The sequence below is a fragment of the Macaca thibetana genome, chromosome 18 (genome assembly GCF_024542745.1).
Source record: "Macaca thibetana thibetana isolate TM-01 chromosome 18, ASM2454274v1, whole genome shotgun sequence".
Lineage (NCBI taxonomy): Eukaryota > Metazoa > Chordata > Mammalia > Primates > Cercopithecidae > Macaca > Macaca thibetana.
This window is the reverse complement of record NC_065595.1, coordinates 27,104,675-27,119,328: the sequence shown is the minus strand read 5'-3', so window position 1 is coordinate 27,119,328 and position 14,654 is coordinate 27,104,675. Positions and strand designations below refer to the sequence as shown.

Here is a 14,654-nt window from a genome sequence, read left to right as displayed (position 1 = left end):
TAGTAACGCTTACCCCAGGCAGGTGTCCACAAACTTCATTCCTTCATATTTAGCCTTTGCAATGATCATTCCTTCATATTTAGCCTTTGCAATGATCGCAGCATTTTCTTCTAGAGGCTAGCATTTAGTCTTTTTGGTATTAACAACCAGTCAGAGAAGCACAGGAAGCTCAGTCAATAATCACTGTTTAATTAAAAGGACGTTTGTAATTAGAAAGGGATTATCTTACTACAAACTTATGTAGGTACACATATATGATGTATCTAATTCTTTCTTTGGAATGTTAATGAAAAGAGTCTTGACCTTGATTACTTGACCACATAGGACTCTGCACATACCCACCTTCTTTCCACAAATCCTCCCCAGTGTCCCATTGAGATACGTACACACTGTCAAATTATTGGAAGTCTTATGTCTATCTCTGCCCTATCCTGTGGGTTTTTCCTGCTAACAAAGTATACTTCTCCATGCTGGCCTATCAGGTAATAGAGGAAGGATGCTCCCAGTGGAGTAGACCACAGAGGAATCTGGTGGAGGGAGGGAGTCACTTCCTACACACAAAAGAGTGGTATTCAGCATGAAAGCCCAATAGAGTACAGTAAATTCTCTGGGCATCCTTAGTCATCATTCTGAAATGTGTCTCTCTCCTATCTAAGAATATAGGACTGAAAGCTTTGGACCAGAAGAGAAAAAAGTTCTAGTTGTCAAATTCTTTTATGACAAAAATACATGATTTTTCTTGACAAATGATAGAAACATATGATAGAAAAAAGTCAAAGCACAAATGTAAGTCATTTTTGTCTCTAATAAAAGCTAGTTATGAGAATCCATATGGTACCTGTTGGAAAATACTCTTCAGTAGATAACATTTTGAGACATTCAAAATTTCTCAAGTTCTATTCAGTGCAGCTTTGCTAGTAGAAAAATAAATTCAAAAGATAAGAATGAGAATGGGTTTGTCTATCATAACATGTAGTTAGTTATTTATCCCTTGCTAAAAATATCTTAGACTGCAGACAATGCATGTATATGATTAAAGATAAAGGGCAGACAAGGAATGGAAATGGGATAAGGGTGGTATTCTCATCTTTTTTGAGGTAATTCTAAAGAGTTCTCACCTTAATATGAGATGCTGATGAGGATAGTTTCTTAAGTGTGTCCCGATCTGGCTGCCAAGCTGACATACTTCCTGGTTATGACCTGGTTGTGACTGCACTTACGACCTTGACATATCCTGTCAAGGATCAGGTCATTGTTGCTGGAGACCTGATACAGCACTTCCAACAACATACTGTCCTTTCTCCACAGCTGTGTTAGGATCTCAGTTCAAAATCCTATTAATGTCCATAAGCTACATATAGTGCAAATGCCTGTCAAAAGCACCTTTATCAATACCATAATAAAACACTATAATAAAATGTATTTGAGAAGCCATTAATTTTCAATGGGAAACAGAAGAGAAACTCTAGATACAATTAAATTGTGGTGATTAAATAAATTAAATGGCTGGTAATCCTTTAAAAAATGTTTGTTAAATCTTGACAAGGTACAAGATTTCATAAAACTTATTTAAACTTTCAGAGAGCACCAAATTCTAACCACTAGCCCATCAGAGTGTCAAGATAAATAAATTCTGCAGCTCTGCTATGCAGCATAGTTCCTATAAATAATATAACTATATTATGTACTTAAAATTTAGTAAGATGGTAGATCATATACTGTGTTTTTACCACAATAAATAATAATAAAAGGGGTGGGAGGAAACTTTGGGAGTTTAGGGGCAAGTCTGTGGCTTTGAAGGTGGTGATGGTTTCATAAGTATATCCTTACTCTCAAGCTCATTGAATTGCATACATTAAATATGGGCAGCCTTTTACTTTTCAATTGTATCTCAATAACTTTTTAAAATAATACTTATAGAATTGTAAAATAATAAACCCTGGCCGGGCGCGGTGGCTCACGCCTGTAATCCCAGCACTTTGGGAAGCTGAGGTGGGTGGATCATGAGGTCAGGAGATTGAGACCATCCTGGCTAACGTGGTGAAACCCCATCTCTACTAAAAATACAAAAAATTAGCCAGGCATGGTGGCACATGCCTGTAGTACCAGCTACTTGGGAGCCTGAGGCAGGAGAATCGCTTGAACATGGGAGGCAGAGGTTGCAGTGAGCTGAGATCGGCCACTGCATTCCAGCCTGGGTGACAGAGCAAGATTCCATCTTAATAATAATAATAATAATAATAATAATATAAAAATAATTGTATATATACCATTTTCCAAATAGTAATTCACAATTCAAAATCTACTTATCAAGATATCTTTTCATAGAATATGCCTATATGTTATGCTTAAATGAAAGAAATTATAATTGATTTCTGGTTTAGAAATCTTTCTTAGGAGGTAATAGACATAAACCCTGTTCATCTGAAAGGGGCTTTCACTAACAGAATCAATACTTACGTATTTCAATTCTAAACATTCTTATTAGACAATGATTTGTGCTGCTTTATTTAGAAAAAGGAAGGATCACCACCTGTAGGGCATTTAAGGTATTTTTCAAACGATGATTGATGTGCTATAATAGCGCCACATCAGATGAGAGACTATATTACCAGGTGCTGCCTATTATATTTTCTCTATGTGAGTTTTACTGAGACATGTACAGGAAGCAATCGCCAAGTGTTGTATCCTGTCTATCAAGTTTGAAAGGAATTAAGTGAGTTAAATATGCCCCAAAGACTCAAAACTCAAAGATGGTCAAGTCTAGGTAAAAATAATTCTATTAGTAATTGATGGAGGGAAGCATATGAAGGTCTGCCTTGGTCAAAATATCATATAATTTTCATAAATATGATAATACTAGAGATTTACCTCTTATTTAGGTTCATTTGATTAGCAGGAAAAGTCATCTTTAAAACAAAATTTAGCGAGTTTAAAATTTAAAATTTTTATATTTTTAAATTTAAATTTCAAAAAGTCATTTTTAAGACTATTACTTATAAGTCATCCGAAATTGTCAACAACTCAAGAGCTATCTTCACAAGGGCTAAAGATTTATCAAGATATTTGGATTACATTCTACCATATTTATGATAGCCAATTATTTTACCCAATCGATGTGAGAATTGGTGAAGTTGTTTAAAGAAAAGTCACATACAAGAAAATAGCTTCCTGAACTTTCTTAACTATATATATATGGGTGATAATTACTTGGTAATTGTGTGCGTTTTTTTTTACTGTTAATTCTAGTTTTAATTAAATTTATGTAATTGTTCTGAGTTTATGTTTAGAGGGATATGAAAAGTAAGATAATTTTAGGATAAATTTGTACAGCAAAAACATTATTTTCATTTTTTTTTCTCTGAATACTTATTTAATAGAAATAAACATGCAAGTTTGGGTCATTATCAATTTTATTGAAAATAGGGCACTAACCTTGAAATAAAAACTTGCTAAAAAGAACTGTTGGTTTGATATGTCAGCTTTCTTGCTAGGAAATGTCAAAGTCTAATAATATTATTTCTTTTTTCCCGCACAGTGGAACACCCTGACAAAATGGCTAATGACCAAGGTATGGTGGCTCAATCTGTCATTTTGTGTTCCTTGAATCAATCCTGTCTGTTAGAAATGTCAGTCATCACTTTATATTCCTCTTTTCACCTGGACCATACACCTGATGAAGCAGACACTGGCGTGATGATTAATCTTGTTAATGAAGTTCTGCTTGGCTGAGGCTGTGGCTCTGATAAGGAAGATGTAAATTTTCTTGAGAGGAAATTGTTTTGTCTCTATTCTGAAGGACCAATTAAAATGTCAAGCTTCTTTGTATGAAATAAATTTTTAGTCTCTGTCTGCACTTCTGAATAATTCACATTAAGTATAATTAAGCTCAGCATAATTTTCAAGCTGCTCTTGCACCCTTTCATGAGCTATGGATTAAAATTCTGTAGCTCTACAGACAAAAACCGTAAATTATGTGTGATTTTCCTCTGTAATGAGCTCCTTTTAATATATCAAATCAAAGTTGGGTCAACTTTTTTAGGGCATTATCGTTGTTCATTTTGAAGCCAGAAAGCTTTTATTCAGTGAATCAGATGCTCATTTGACTCAGAGTACAGTATTTTCTCCCTTTTCCTTATTTATTTACTGAAAACTGATTTGTGTAGAGAAACAGGGAAAGTTTTACACAGAGACAAAATGGAGATAAATAAGAGTTATCCATTAACTTATAAGTAGATTTGAATTTACTATTACCGTGATTTGTAGGCTGATTGATAAATTAGGATTCTATTATCTTTACACAAAGGACAATTAGTAGAAAGCTGAGGGAGAAAATGAATAGTTTATGAGTTTTATTTTTTTCAGGATGTTATTTTCTTTCCAGAAGAGTTAGGAAATACTATAAACTGGTCGTAGTCAGTGCTATCAGTATTTGTAGATTGAGAGTCTATAGTTCATATAGTTTGTTTCTTTCCTGCTTTGGACATCTACTGTGGGCAGAACTTAACTTGCAAACATCGTGTCTCATAAGGCGCCATGTTGTGAGATTAGGGGAATGCTTTCTTTCGACATTAATACTTTTTAACTTTTGACAAATATTAAGCCTCTGGATGCTGGCTCTCCCTAACAGCAGAAGGCTGCCTGCATGACTAGCATATTCTCCAGTGGTCTTGTGTTTACATTCTTCTCTGGTGATGTATGCTATGCAGCTGCTTAACAGAACATGGCTAAGGGTTTACATGTGGAATAATTGAAATGAGACTGTGTACAGCAATGCCTACTCAGGGTTAAGATTTTCATTAATCTAACTGCTCCTGCCTGCTTCCACTGAAAATATTTTCATACGATTAATATCTACTAAATAATATTTGTAAAAAATATTAATGATGAGTAATTATCACTTGGCATGTATTTACATAGGTAAATTAAATATTAGTCTTGGTCAAATCCAAATCTGGAATAGTTAATAGAAACAGCTTTACTACTGCAGTTATCAAACAATTGAAACAACCTCTCATAACCTTCTTTACTTAAATAAATTTGAAGCTTCCACAGACAGATAACTCCTAAGTTTTGAAATTATGTTTAAAAATAATAAATAGAGAAAAAAATAAAACAACTGAACTAGTTGAAATGTAATTATTACTTTGGGAGGCCGAGGCGGGTGGATCATGAGGTCAGGAGATCAAGACCATCCTGGCTAACACAGTGAAACCCTGTCTCTACTAAAAATACAAAAAATTAGCTGGGCGTGGTGGCAGGCACCTGTAGTCCCAGATACTCGGGAGGCTGAGGCAGGAGAATGGCTTGAACCTGGGAGGCGGAGCTTGCAGTGAGCCGAGATCATGCCACTGCACTCCAGCCTGGGACAGAGCAAGACACTATCTCAAAAAAAAAAAAAAAAAAAAGAAAGAAATGTCATTATTAGCCACTTAGTTGACAACATGTCCAAGCTTCTCAATAAATAGCTTTCCACTTCTCTCTGGATACTATTACTTTGTTTTTTCTGTTGCTAATTGCTTTCAGTTTTTTAAGGTAACTGTTTTGCTTAATATTATTTTAAACCACCACACATATATTCTATAAATTGATTATTTGATGAAAGGTAAATGACTAAATTATTTTCCCGTCCCTATGATCACACATCTTCCATGGATTTTACTTTGAGTCTCCATCTACAATAAATCAGGTTAGTTCTTAAGAACAAAAGGACCCCCTCAAGAATTACTGCCAGTGGCTGAGTCCATTAATATATTGAGTCAGTTGTTCTTTTTCTTCATCTAATATTGCTCAGAAGGATTCTGTCACATATGTAACTTGGAGCCTTATTTAGTCACAGCTGGCATATAGTTAGTTGATCAAGTTGATAGGTTCTAAATTTTACCTCAAACTCAATTCACTTATAAAATTGAGAGGGACTGATGACATGTAATTTAGTGGTTATAAATAATATCTTTAAATTTTTACAAAGAAAGCATATAAAATTTGCTACACCCTCAAAGCACGTTTTATAAACAAAATCAGTCTTCTGAGTTAATGACCATATGCATGAGAAATAACCCAGATTAAAGATCCCTCTAAGATTGATGAAAATAATAGGAAAAGGCTGATCTTAATTCTCCCATTCCCAGCACACAGCAAATTAGGTGAATACGTTTTACCGTGTCCACCGTTAGACCTATTTGCCCCCTTCTCATGGAGAAATGATCCCACTATTACATTTATGACAGGAGCTGAATTTCTGCTGAGAGAAAATTCCCTCAGAGAAAAAAATGTGGCACTGAATTAACCTTGGAAAGATGAATCCTAAATAAGGAAGCAAGAGGTTGAATTTGACTTATATGAGAGAAAGTGAGACCAGTTTTGATTGTCCTAAAAAAGTATCTGTTCAGATTCTTGTCACAATTATTATTTTAGAGATTGAAGATCTGTCATGAAGAACATAAATGTGAAAACAAAAGTCATTTGAAATGGTTTTGATTTGGAGAAAATATTTTCTTCTGAGCAGTGGTATAGCAGTTGTTTGACAATGATAGGCAATTAACATAGAACTCCTGATTACTTTATGTAATTGTAAATCGATGAAATCTAGCATTTTTAAAACTTTCTAATCTTGACCTTCTCTATAATTCTCCTTTTTTGCATCACCCTCTCTCTTGCTCCATGTCCTAATTATTTCTGTAGATTCTTCCAGGCACAGGTGGCAAATAAGTTTGGAAGTAAAAGAAATTATAGAGATAAACCAGAGTTTCATTTTTTTTGGAGGGTTGGGTAAGGAAATTGCACAGGCTATGTGAAGTGGGTGCAGAGGTTAGATAGAAAAGCTATGCTTTAAAAAATTAAATTATTTTTAATTTTTGGGTGTGTACATAGTAGGTGTATATATTTGTAGGGTACATGAGATGTTTTGATGCAAGCATACAATGTGAAATAAGCACATCATGGAGAATGGGGTATCCATCCCTTCAAGCATTTATCTGTTGACTTACAATTCAATTACACTCTTCATTTAAAAATGTACAATTAAGTTATTGACTATAGTTACCCTGTTGTGCTATCAAATAGTAGGTCTTACTCATTATTTCTAACTATATTTTTATACCCATTGATCATCTTCACCTCCCCTCTCCCCAGCCCCCCACTACCATTCCCAGCCTCTAGTAACCATCCTTCTACTCTCTCTGTCTATGAATTCAATAATTGTTTTGATTTTTGTTTTGACTTTTGATTTTTTTCCTTTTTTTCTATATTTTGATTAAAACTCCTTCAATTTGTCTCTGCTGATGTGAGCCTATGTAATGGTAAAATGAACCCCTATGCAGCTCTTGCCAGCAGTCACTGTTTTAGAAGTTTTACAGGATGACTCACTTAATTCTCATACAGTACTGTGAGAAAGGTACTATTATAGTCTCCATTTTACCAAGGAAGAAACTGAAGCTCAGAGAGTTGTTATTTGTCTATTGAAACACAACTAGTAAGTATAAAGGCCATAATTCCAGCCCCAGAAACCACATTCCAAAAGTGTTTTTTTTAAATATTTTATTTTTCTTTTTTTTTTTTTTTTTTTTTTTTTTTTTTTTTTTTTAATTTTTTGAGACAAAGTCTCACTCTGTTACCTAGACTGGAGTGCAATGGCACAATTTTGGCTCGCTGCAACCTCTGCCTCCTGGGTTCAAGCGATTCTCCTGCCTCAGCCTCCTGAGTAACTGGGATTACAAGTGTGTGCCACCATGCTCGGCTAATTTTCTTATATTTTTAGTAGAGACAGGATTTCACCGTGTTCACCAGGATGGTCTCGATCTCCTGACCTTGTGATCTGCCTGTCTTGGCCTCTTAAAGTGCTGGGATTCCAGGCATGAGCCACCATGCCCAGCCCTGATTTTAACCATCAACTGCATTACAACAGATATGTTACATATATATAGCCACACATTCATATTTGACATATAGTTATAAAGTTGCTTTATCTGAAGTTTTGTCTACTGTTATTTTCCCTACATAGATCTTCCTTTTCACATCTCTGAATATTCTAAATAACAAGGCAAATAACTCTCAATCTGAGGTCATCTTGTTAGTGGGGTGGCCACAGCACTGATTACATGATCCTGACACTTCTTTATTTCAGGAAACAGGGATGGTGATAATTCACTGTCTAAGCCAGCTTGGGTTGTCAATACAAAACTCTATATACCGGGTGGGTTAAACAACAGAAACTTATCTTCTCAGAGCTCTGGAGGCTGGAAGTCCCAGATCAAGGCTCAGAGTGGTCAGTTTCTGGTGAGGGTCTTCTTCCTGGCTTGTAGATGGCCTTCTTGCTGTGTCTTCCCGTGATGGAGAATGACCTGTCTGGTGTCTTGTCTTCAAAGGACACTAATCCTATTGGATTGGGGCCCTACTTTATGATTTCATTTAACCTTATGATTTAATTACTTTCATAAAGGCCCTATATTCACATATAATCATATTGTGGGTTAGAGATTCAATATACACATTTTTGGGGAAGCAATTCAGTCTATAGCATCCACATTTAAAAAGAAAGCTGTTATTTCATTCCTTCACTATTTTTTTTTCCCAGTTTTTCCAATAAAGAAGCAAAAGGTAAACATTTTGCTCAGGATCACATAAAGAGCTGTTGGCAGTTAGAACTCAAAACTTTTCTTTCTGGTTCCTAGAATGTGCAGTCTTTCTACTGTAAATGGTTACTATATTTATTTTAAAAATTTGATTTCCATTCTAAAATCAGCTCAAACCTTTTAGAGTGTGTCACAGAAGCATTTTAGAAAATCCCTTTTTTTTGAGTTTGCAATGGAGGTTAGCTGTAACTCTGAAACATGACTGCTTCTCAAAAGTGATTATTAGATCAAACTTTTAAGGTATTTTTTTTTGCATCATTATGTCCCATTTAATGCCCAAATATTGTTCTCCACTTTGCGATGTCTTTGAATGAAAATTGATGTTCCTAGCATCGGCAGAAATGTTTACTCTTTCATGTGTGTTTCTATGTCTGCCCATTGTAACAATAGAATAGGTGCTATGGCGATGATACTGTACCTTAAAGTGGGCAGGATTCTCATGAAGTGATTTTCACCATTGCTGAGATGAATTACAAAGAAAGTGCTCACTTTGAGCGCTCTCAAGTGTATTTAATTCTCCATGACCTGGCAAACGGGTGATCCGAAACACTAGGCCTAGGGAAGAGCCCTATGTACATAGGGCAGTTTACAGATCCAGATGAAGAAAACCTGCTGTAAGCTGCCTATCCAACAAGGAGGAAGAATTACTCTCCTGTGGATTGTGGTAATGACTGATAATGCTCTAACTTTTCATTTGGAAGTCACTCAGTGTGTGCTGTAGGAGCACTGGAATGGAATTAGATACCTTCAGTCCCAGCACAGTTCTGCCACTGGGACCTCTTGTGTAATGTTGGGCAGGTGACTTAGCATCTCTCGACACCTTCACCTGTAAAATGATGAGTTCAGACTAGATTATCGTTTGGTTTCTTTCAAGATTTAAAATTCTGAAGTTTTAAGGTTGGTATTAGAATTAAAAACTCAGGCATAACATCTTTGCATAGTGAAGCATCTCACATTTATGGTTTTTCCACTATGTGTCAACTACTCTTCTATGTACTGGGCACATGCAATCCTATTTAATTCTTATAACACCCTTACAGATGTAGAAAAAGAGAGAGGTTAAAATGTGCCCAAACACTCACAGTATGTAAGTGGTGTGAAAGTTGATTATACAAAATGGAGTCATTCATGTCATACCCAACTAAAATGGAGTCAGGAGGTTATAAGGAAAAGCACTCAGATCACATACATTTATTCCAGGAACTGTCTTGTGAGACTAAACCCAAAACTGCAAGGACCTGGTCATGATTCTAAGATTCCAAGTCTTACCTAACACCTGCTGACACTCAGCAGCTCCTGGAAGACACTACCAGCACCAATTAACTTACTTTCAAAACAACTTGCATAACCTTCCTCTATTCCCCAATAAAACTCCTGCCTTTCCCTTTATTCTCTAGACTCCCCTGCAGCTACCTTGGTTTGTGTGTCCTGAATTGCAGTTCATATTCTCAAATATCTTCTTTACTCAGAGATTCAACTCTATATATGTTGGGGTCCGTGCCAGGGGTGGTGGAGAATGAAAGAACACACAAAAGACAAAGACACACAGAGAACATGGCGGCTGCGCTCAGAGCCTCCACCTCACTTTATTTATACCCCATAAACCCCACGTCAGCAGAAAGAATGCAATGCAAAACAAACTTTCTTTTCCCAGATGTAACCTTCTACTCAGTTCCTTGTTTCTATGCTCTTCCTTATCTGCCCGCCTTCTTGGCGCCTACGGGAGTTCATTAAAAGTTAAATTGGAGATACTGTCCTTGAGCCCTATCTATTCTCAGCATACTGTTTTCAAAGGCCCCTGCAATATATCTTTATTTTTAGGTTGACAGTGATTAGGCCCAGATACATACCCAGGCTACCTAACTGGAGAATCTCTGCTCTCGACGATGTATAATTTCTGGAAATGCAGACTCATGATCTATCATCAAGAAAGTTATACCTAAATGGCATCAACATAAGTTCACCTAGTTTAAAGGACTTTGTCTTTCCTCAATAGGGTATTCAGGCAAAGTACTTAACACTGCACCTGCCATTTTACACCTCAGCAGTTTTAATCTCATGAATAAACAGAATGTTAATTGTTTCCAATTTCAGGGAAATAGGGTTTTCGAGGCAGTCTAGTCAAACTTGGAATTTAGTTAATGTAATCCAGACTTTGCAGGGTTTGGATTACAGCAGCCAGGCTGCTGTGTGAAAAATGAAAACCTTTAGTGCCTTCTGATGGGAGCTGTTTAATTGAAAATTAAAACCTCTTCTTACCCTATTATTGTGCATAGTTTCAATGCAGTTATTATTTGGCTGCTTGCTACACCCACTTGAAAAGGCTATTCTCACCTGGGTTTTTCACAGGTCCAAAATTTTGCAATTTCATGAATTAGGACTGTGGTGAAATAGTAGTAGCAGAAAATGAATAATGTGCTTTTAATGGAGTGTTAAGGTGCTTATCATGTTCCCAGCAAGCAGTCAAGTAGCTGTCTATATCAACTTCTCAGCAGTTTTCATGTTTTAATAGGTAACTTTGAAGGAACAAAAACATACTCAGTACTCATAGGAATTGTCGCGATTCATGGGAGAATTTTAACCTTCTCACACCTCTAAAGTAGACATTTTTGTTTATACACTTCAAATAAAATTCCATAAACAGGTTCTTCTTGTAAGAGCCACTGTATTTTGGATGCCATTTCCTTGCTATAGACATTGGCCAAGTACAAGGTCTTCCTAGCTTTATTTTCTGCCCACTTCAATCAGTCCTAGACTCTGCCACCTCAATTTTCTTTCCAAAACACAGATGGGTCACTATTGCTTTGGGGATGAGGTCAGTTCTTTGACATCAAGACCTTGGCTGTCTGACTCTAACATCTCTTTCCTGGACTCATGGCCAATAGATCCCTCCACATATGCCACAGTCACAAATCACCATGGAAAAGTGCATTTTTTTCACAACTACATGCTGTAATGTGTACCATTTTCTCAGCCTTAGCTATACTTTCTTTCTTTCTCAACTAAGCAAAGTCTTCTTTAAGACTCCCTTCTCAATTTTACTTTTTTCAAGAATCCTTTCTTACCTTTCTGGTCTTTTATTCACCTGTATTTTCATCACACCCATCTTATTGTGTTTTCCATTTCTTATACTTTGCTATTTATATTCTTAGCTTCTTGACCAGATTTTAAATTCCCCAAGGACAGAGAACTGGCTGGATTCTTCACATTGTCATCTCCACCTCCCTAATTTAGAATTTATCCTATTTTAGTTGTCTGATAAGTGTTTGCTTAATAGAATCATGACACAAATATTTGGGAAGCAGCTACAGAGTAATCTGGAAAGATAAGTTTTACCGTTGAATGAAAAGTATAGATTGGACAGCTCAAAGTCATAGTGCACATAGCTGTGGATATTGTAGATTTACTGATCTTGGAGGAGACGAGAAGTTATACATGTATTTCCAACAGGGAAAAGTATATTTGATAATCACCTACTAAAATAAAAACTAAATAGAAAAACAAGTTCTCTGTAATTCAGCTAATAGTAGTTACATTTGTAGATGGCTGTGACCTCCTGCACTCTTTTTATGACCTCCAGTCTTGCTGTCCTTCCTTGTTAGCAGACAATTTATAGATTTGAATTTCACCAGCTGCTTGGAATTCTGAGTACAGAAAGGAGAAAATCAAAACTAATGGAAGCTGATAAGTTTGTTAAAATTGTGGCTATGAAGTGCAAAAAGAACTAGACTCACTTTTGATAACTTGTGGATAACTACGTATCCAGTACTGTGCTGGCACTAGAAGCATTAGAAGAAAATCATCCTGGCAAAGCATTAGAAGGAAGTATAGTTCCATGGGTCCATTTTCAAGAAGCTTGCAATATAGTTAGGAGAATATTAACACTTCCAGTCCAGTATGAAAAATACAAAGTGCCAAATCAGGTGGTACTGTCCACATGTGTATGCTATGGGATTTCAGATAAGAAATCATTGTGGGCTGAATTACAAAATACTTCTTAAAACCTAAGACTGGGCTTTAAATATATGAGTAGAACTCGACTCAATGCAAACTATTACCAGGGGGAAGAGTAGGTGATCCTTTATGTAGAGAAATTCTAGGATGGAAAAGTTAGGAAGCCAAGACACTGGGAAAATAGTGAGGACTACAGGATGGGCTCCAGGAACAGTTAGGATGTAATTGGCTCAGGCACAAACATGTCTCATGCCTACCTTTGCAGAGTAGTACATTATGGCAGAGACCTATGTTGGTGAAGAGGCTTTTGCTATTTCTCTCCACTCTAACGTAGTAGTTCTGGAGCTTTCCTACTTTTCAACATATCAAGTAGCTATTGTCTACGCCGGCCAGTGAAGACCTGCCTGCTCCCTTGTATCCCGAGTCCTGGAAATCCATCCACTCTTGGTTGCTGATATTGATCATTTCCTGCTTGGAGGGGTGTGACTGTGGGATAGGGAGAGAAAAGGATGACGGGATGGGAGTAGGAATGGGCCTCAGTAGCAGTCATCTTCGAAGAATTTTCTTGGCTTTTGTTTTTTTTTTGCCACTTCTGTTACACTTCTGTTTCCTGAGGTGGCACCTTCACTTTTTATAGTACTCTGCATAGTTACAAAGAAACTATTTTTCATTCCCTGCCAAAGCCTTGTTTTGTTCTGTATGTTCAATTGAGAAAAGAGCCAACATCTCAAGTCACACACACCTAAACTCTCACCCTTATACCCCAAGACCAACCCTTTGAAGTGCTCTAATTTCTGTCCACCATCCATTTTCCCCATTTCTCCTGTTTTGAGACAGAGTCTTATTCTATCACCTGGACTGGAGTACAGTTGCATGATCTTGGCTCACTGCAACCTCCGCCTCCTGGGTTCAAGCAATTCTTCTGCCTCAGCCTCCCGAGTAGATGGGATTACAGGTGCCTGCCCCACTATGCCCGGCTAAATTTTGTATTTTTAGTAGAGGTAGGGTTTCACCATGTTGGCCAGGTTGGTCTCGAACTCCTGATCTCAGGTGATCTGCCAGCCTCGACCTCCCAAAGTGCGGGTATTATAAGAATGAGCCACTGCTCCCGGCCCCCCATTCCTTCTTTTAGTTATTAATTCACCAATAATGCTAAAATCATCATCATCAGAGTCATACAGTCTCAGCTACTTCAAATGAAACCCCAAGTTTATTCATCTTTCTGAGCTACAGTTTTCTCAGCTATAAAATGAGGTTAATAATGTCTGCCTCAGAGATGCATAATTAATATTATTGTCATATTTATTGCAACAGTTTATTCTGATCCATTTAGTTCCACACTCATCCGGAATAATCTCTCTAAAATACATGTGTAATTAGTCAGTGTTCTGCTTAAAATAACTTCAGTGGATCCCTAACCTCTATAAGATAAATTCTAGACCCTTTTGCAGAGCATTTAGGGAGTTTTATTATTGTACCTCTGCCTTTTTTTCTCTAAGCTCATCCACCTCACTGTTCTCTAACTAATAAATCAAGACAGATCTTGATCTGTCCAGCTTCTTTTGTTCCCTAATTTTTGCCTTTTCAGTTTTTGTCCACTCTCCCTTGTGAGACATCAAGAATGTGAGAATGAGAAGTAGTAGAATTCATAGGAGTAACCAATGTGTTTCTTAAAATATATATGTATGTGTCTGTGCATTTACATATTTATAATATATATTTTGATACATATTTATTATATACAATATATATTTATATTTATATATACATGTATATTTTCCTCCGCTGGTTGGCCTGGCAAAGTATACTGCTTTTACTTTGGTAAAATTCATAGGAGTAGCCAATGTGCTTCTTAAAATATATATGTATATTATATATAGATAGAGATATAGATATACACACACATATTTTCCCCACTAGTTGGCCTGGCAAAGTATACTGCTTTTACTTTGGTACTTGCAAAAAGAATTCTCACATCAAATGCCACCTCCTCTGTGAAGCCTTTTGCTAGGTGTAAGTAGATAATCATTCTGTTTTTCCACTGGGTCACCTATTTGTTCGTTTTGT

The 14,654-nt window shown here is 36.5% G+C and overlaps 1 protein-coding gene across 5 annotated transcripts in view; it reads left to right on the top strand.

Moving 5' to 3' along the window:
• Nucleotides 1–14,654, top strand: part of DCC (DCC netrin 1 receptor) — a 1,219,717-nt gene that overhangs the window by 1,093,375 nt on the left and 111,688 nt on the right. For all 5 annotated transcript variants that reach the window (XM_050767870.1, XM_050767872.1, XM_050767869.1 and 2 more), the window contains exon 21: nt 3,539–3,571. In XM_050767870.1, coding sequence (XP_050623827.1) covers nt 3,539–3,571 — 33 coding nt within the window. The remainder of the gene's footprint in view (nt 1–3,538; nt 3,572–14,654) is intronic.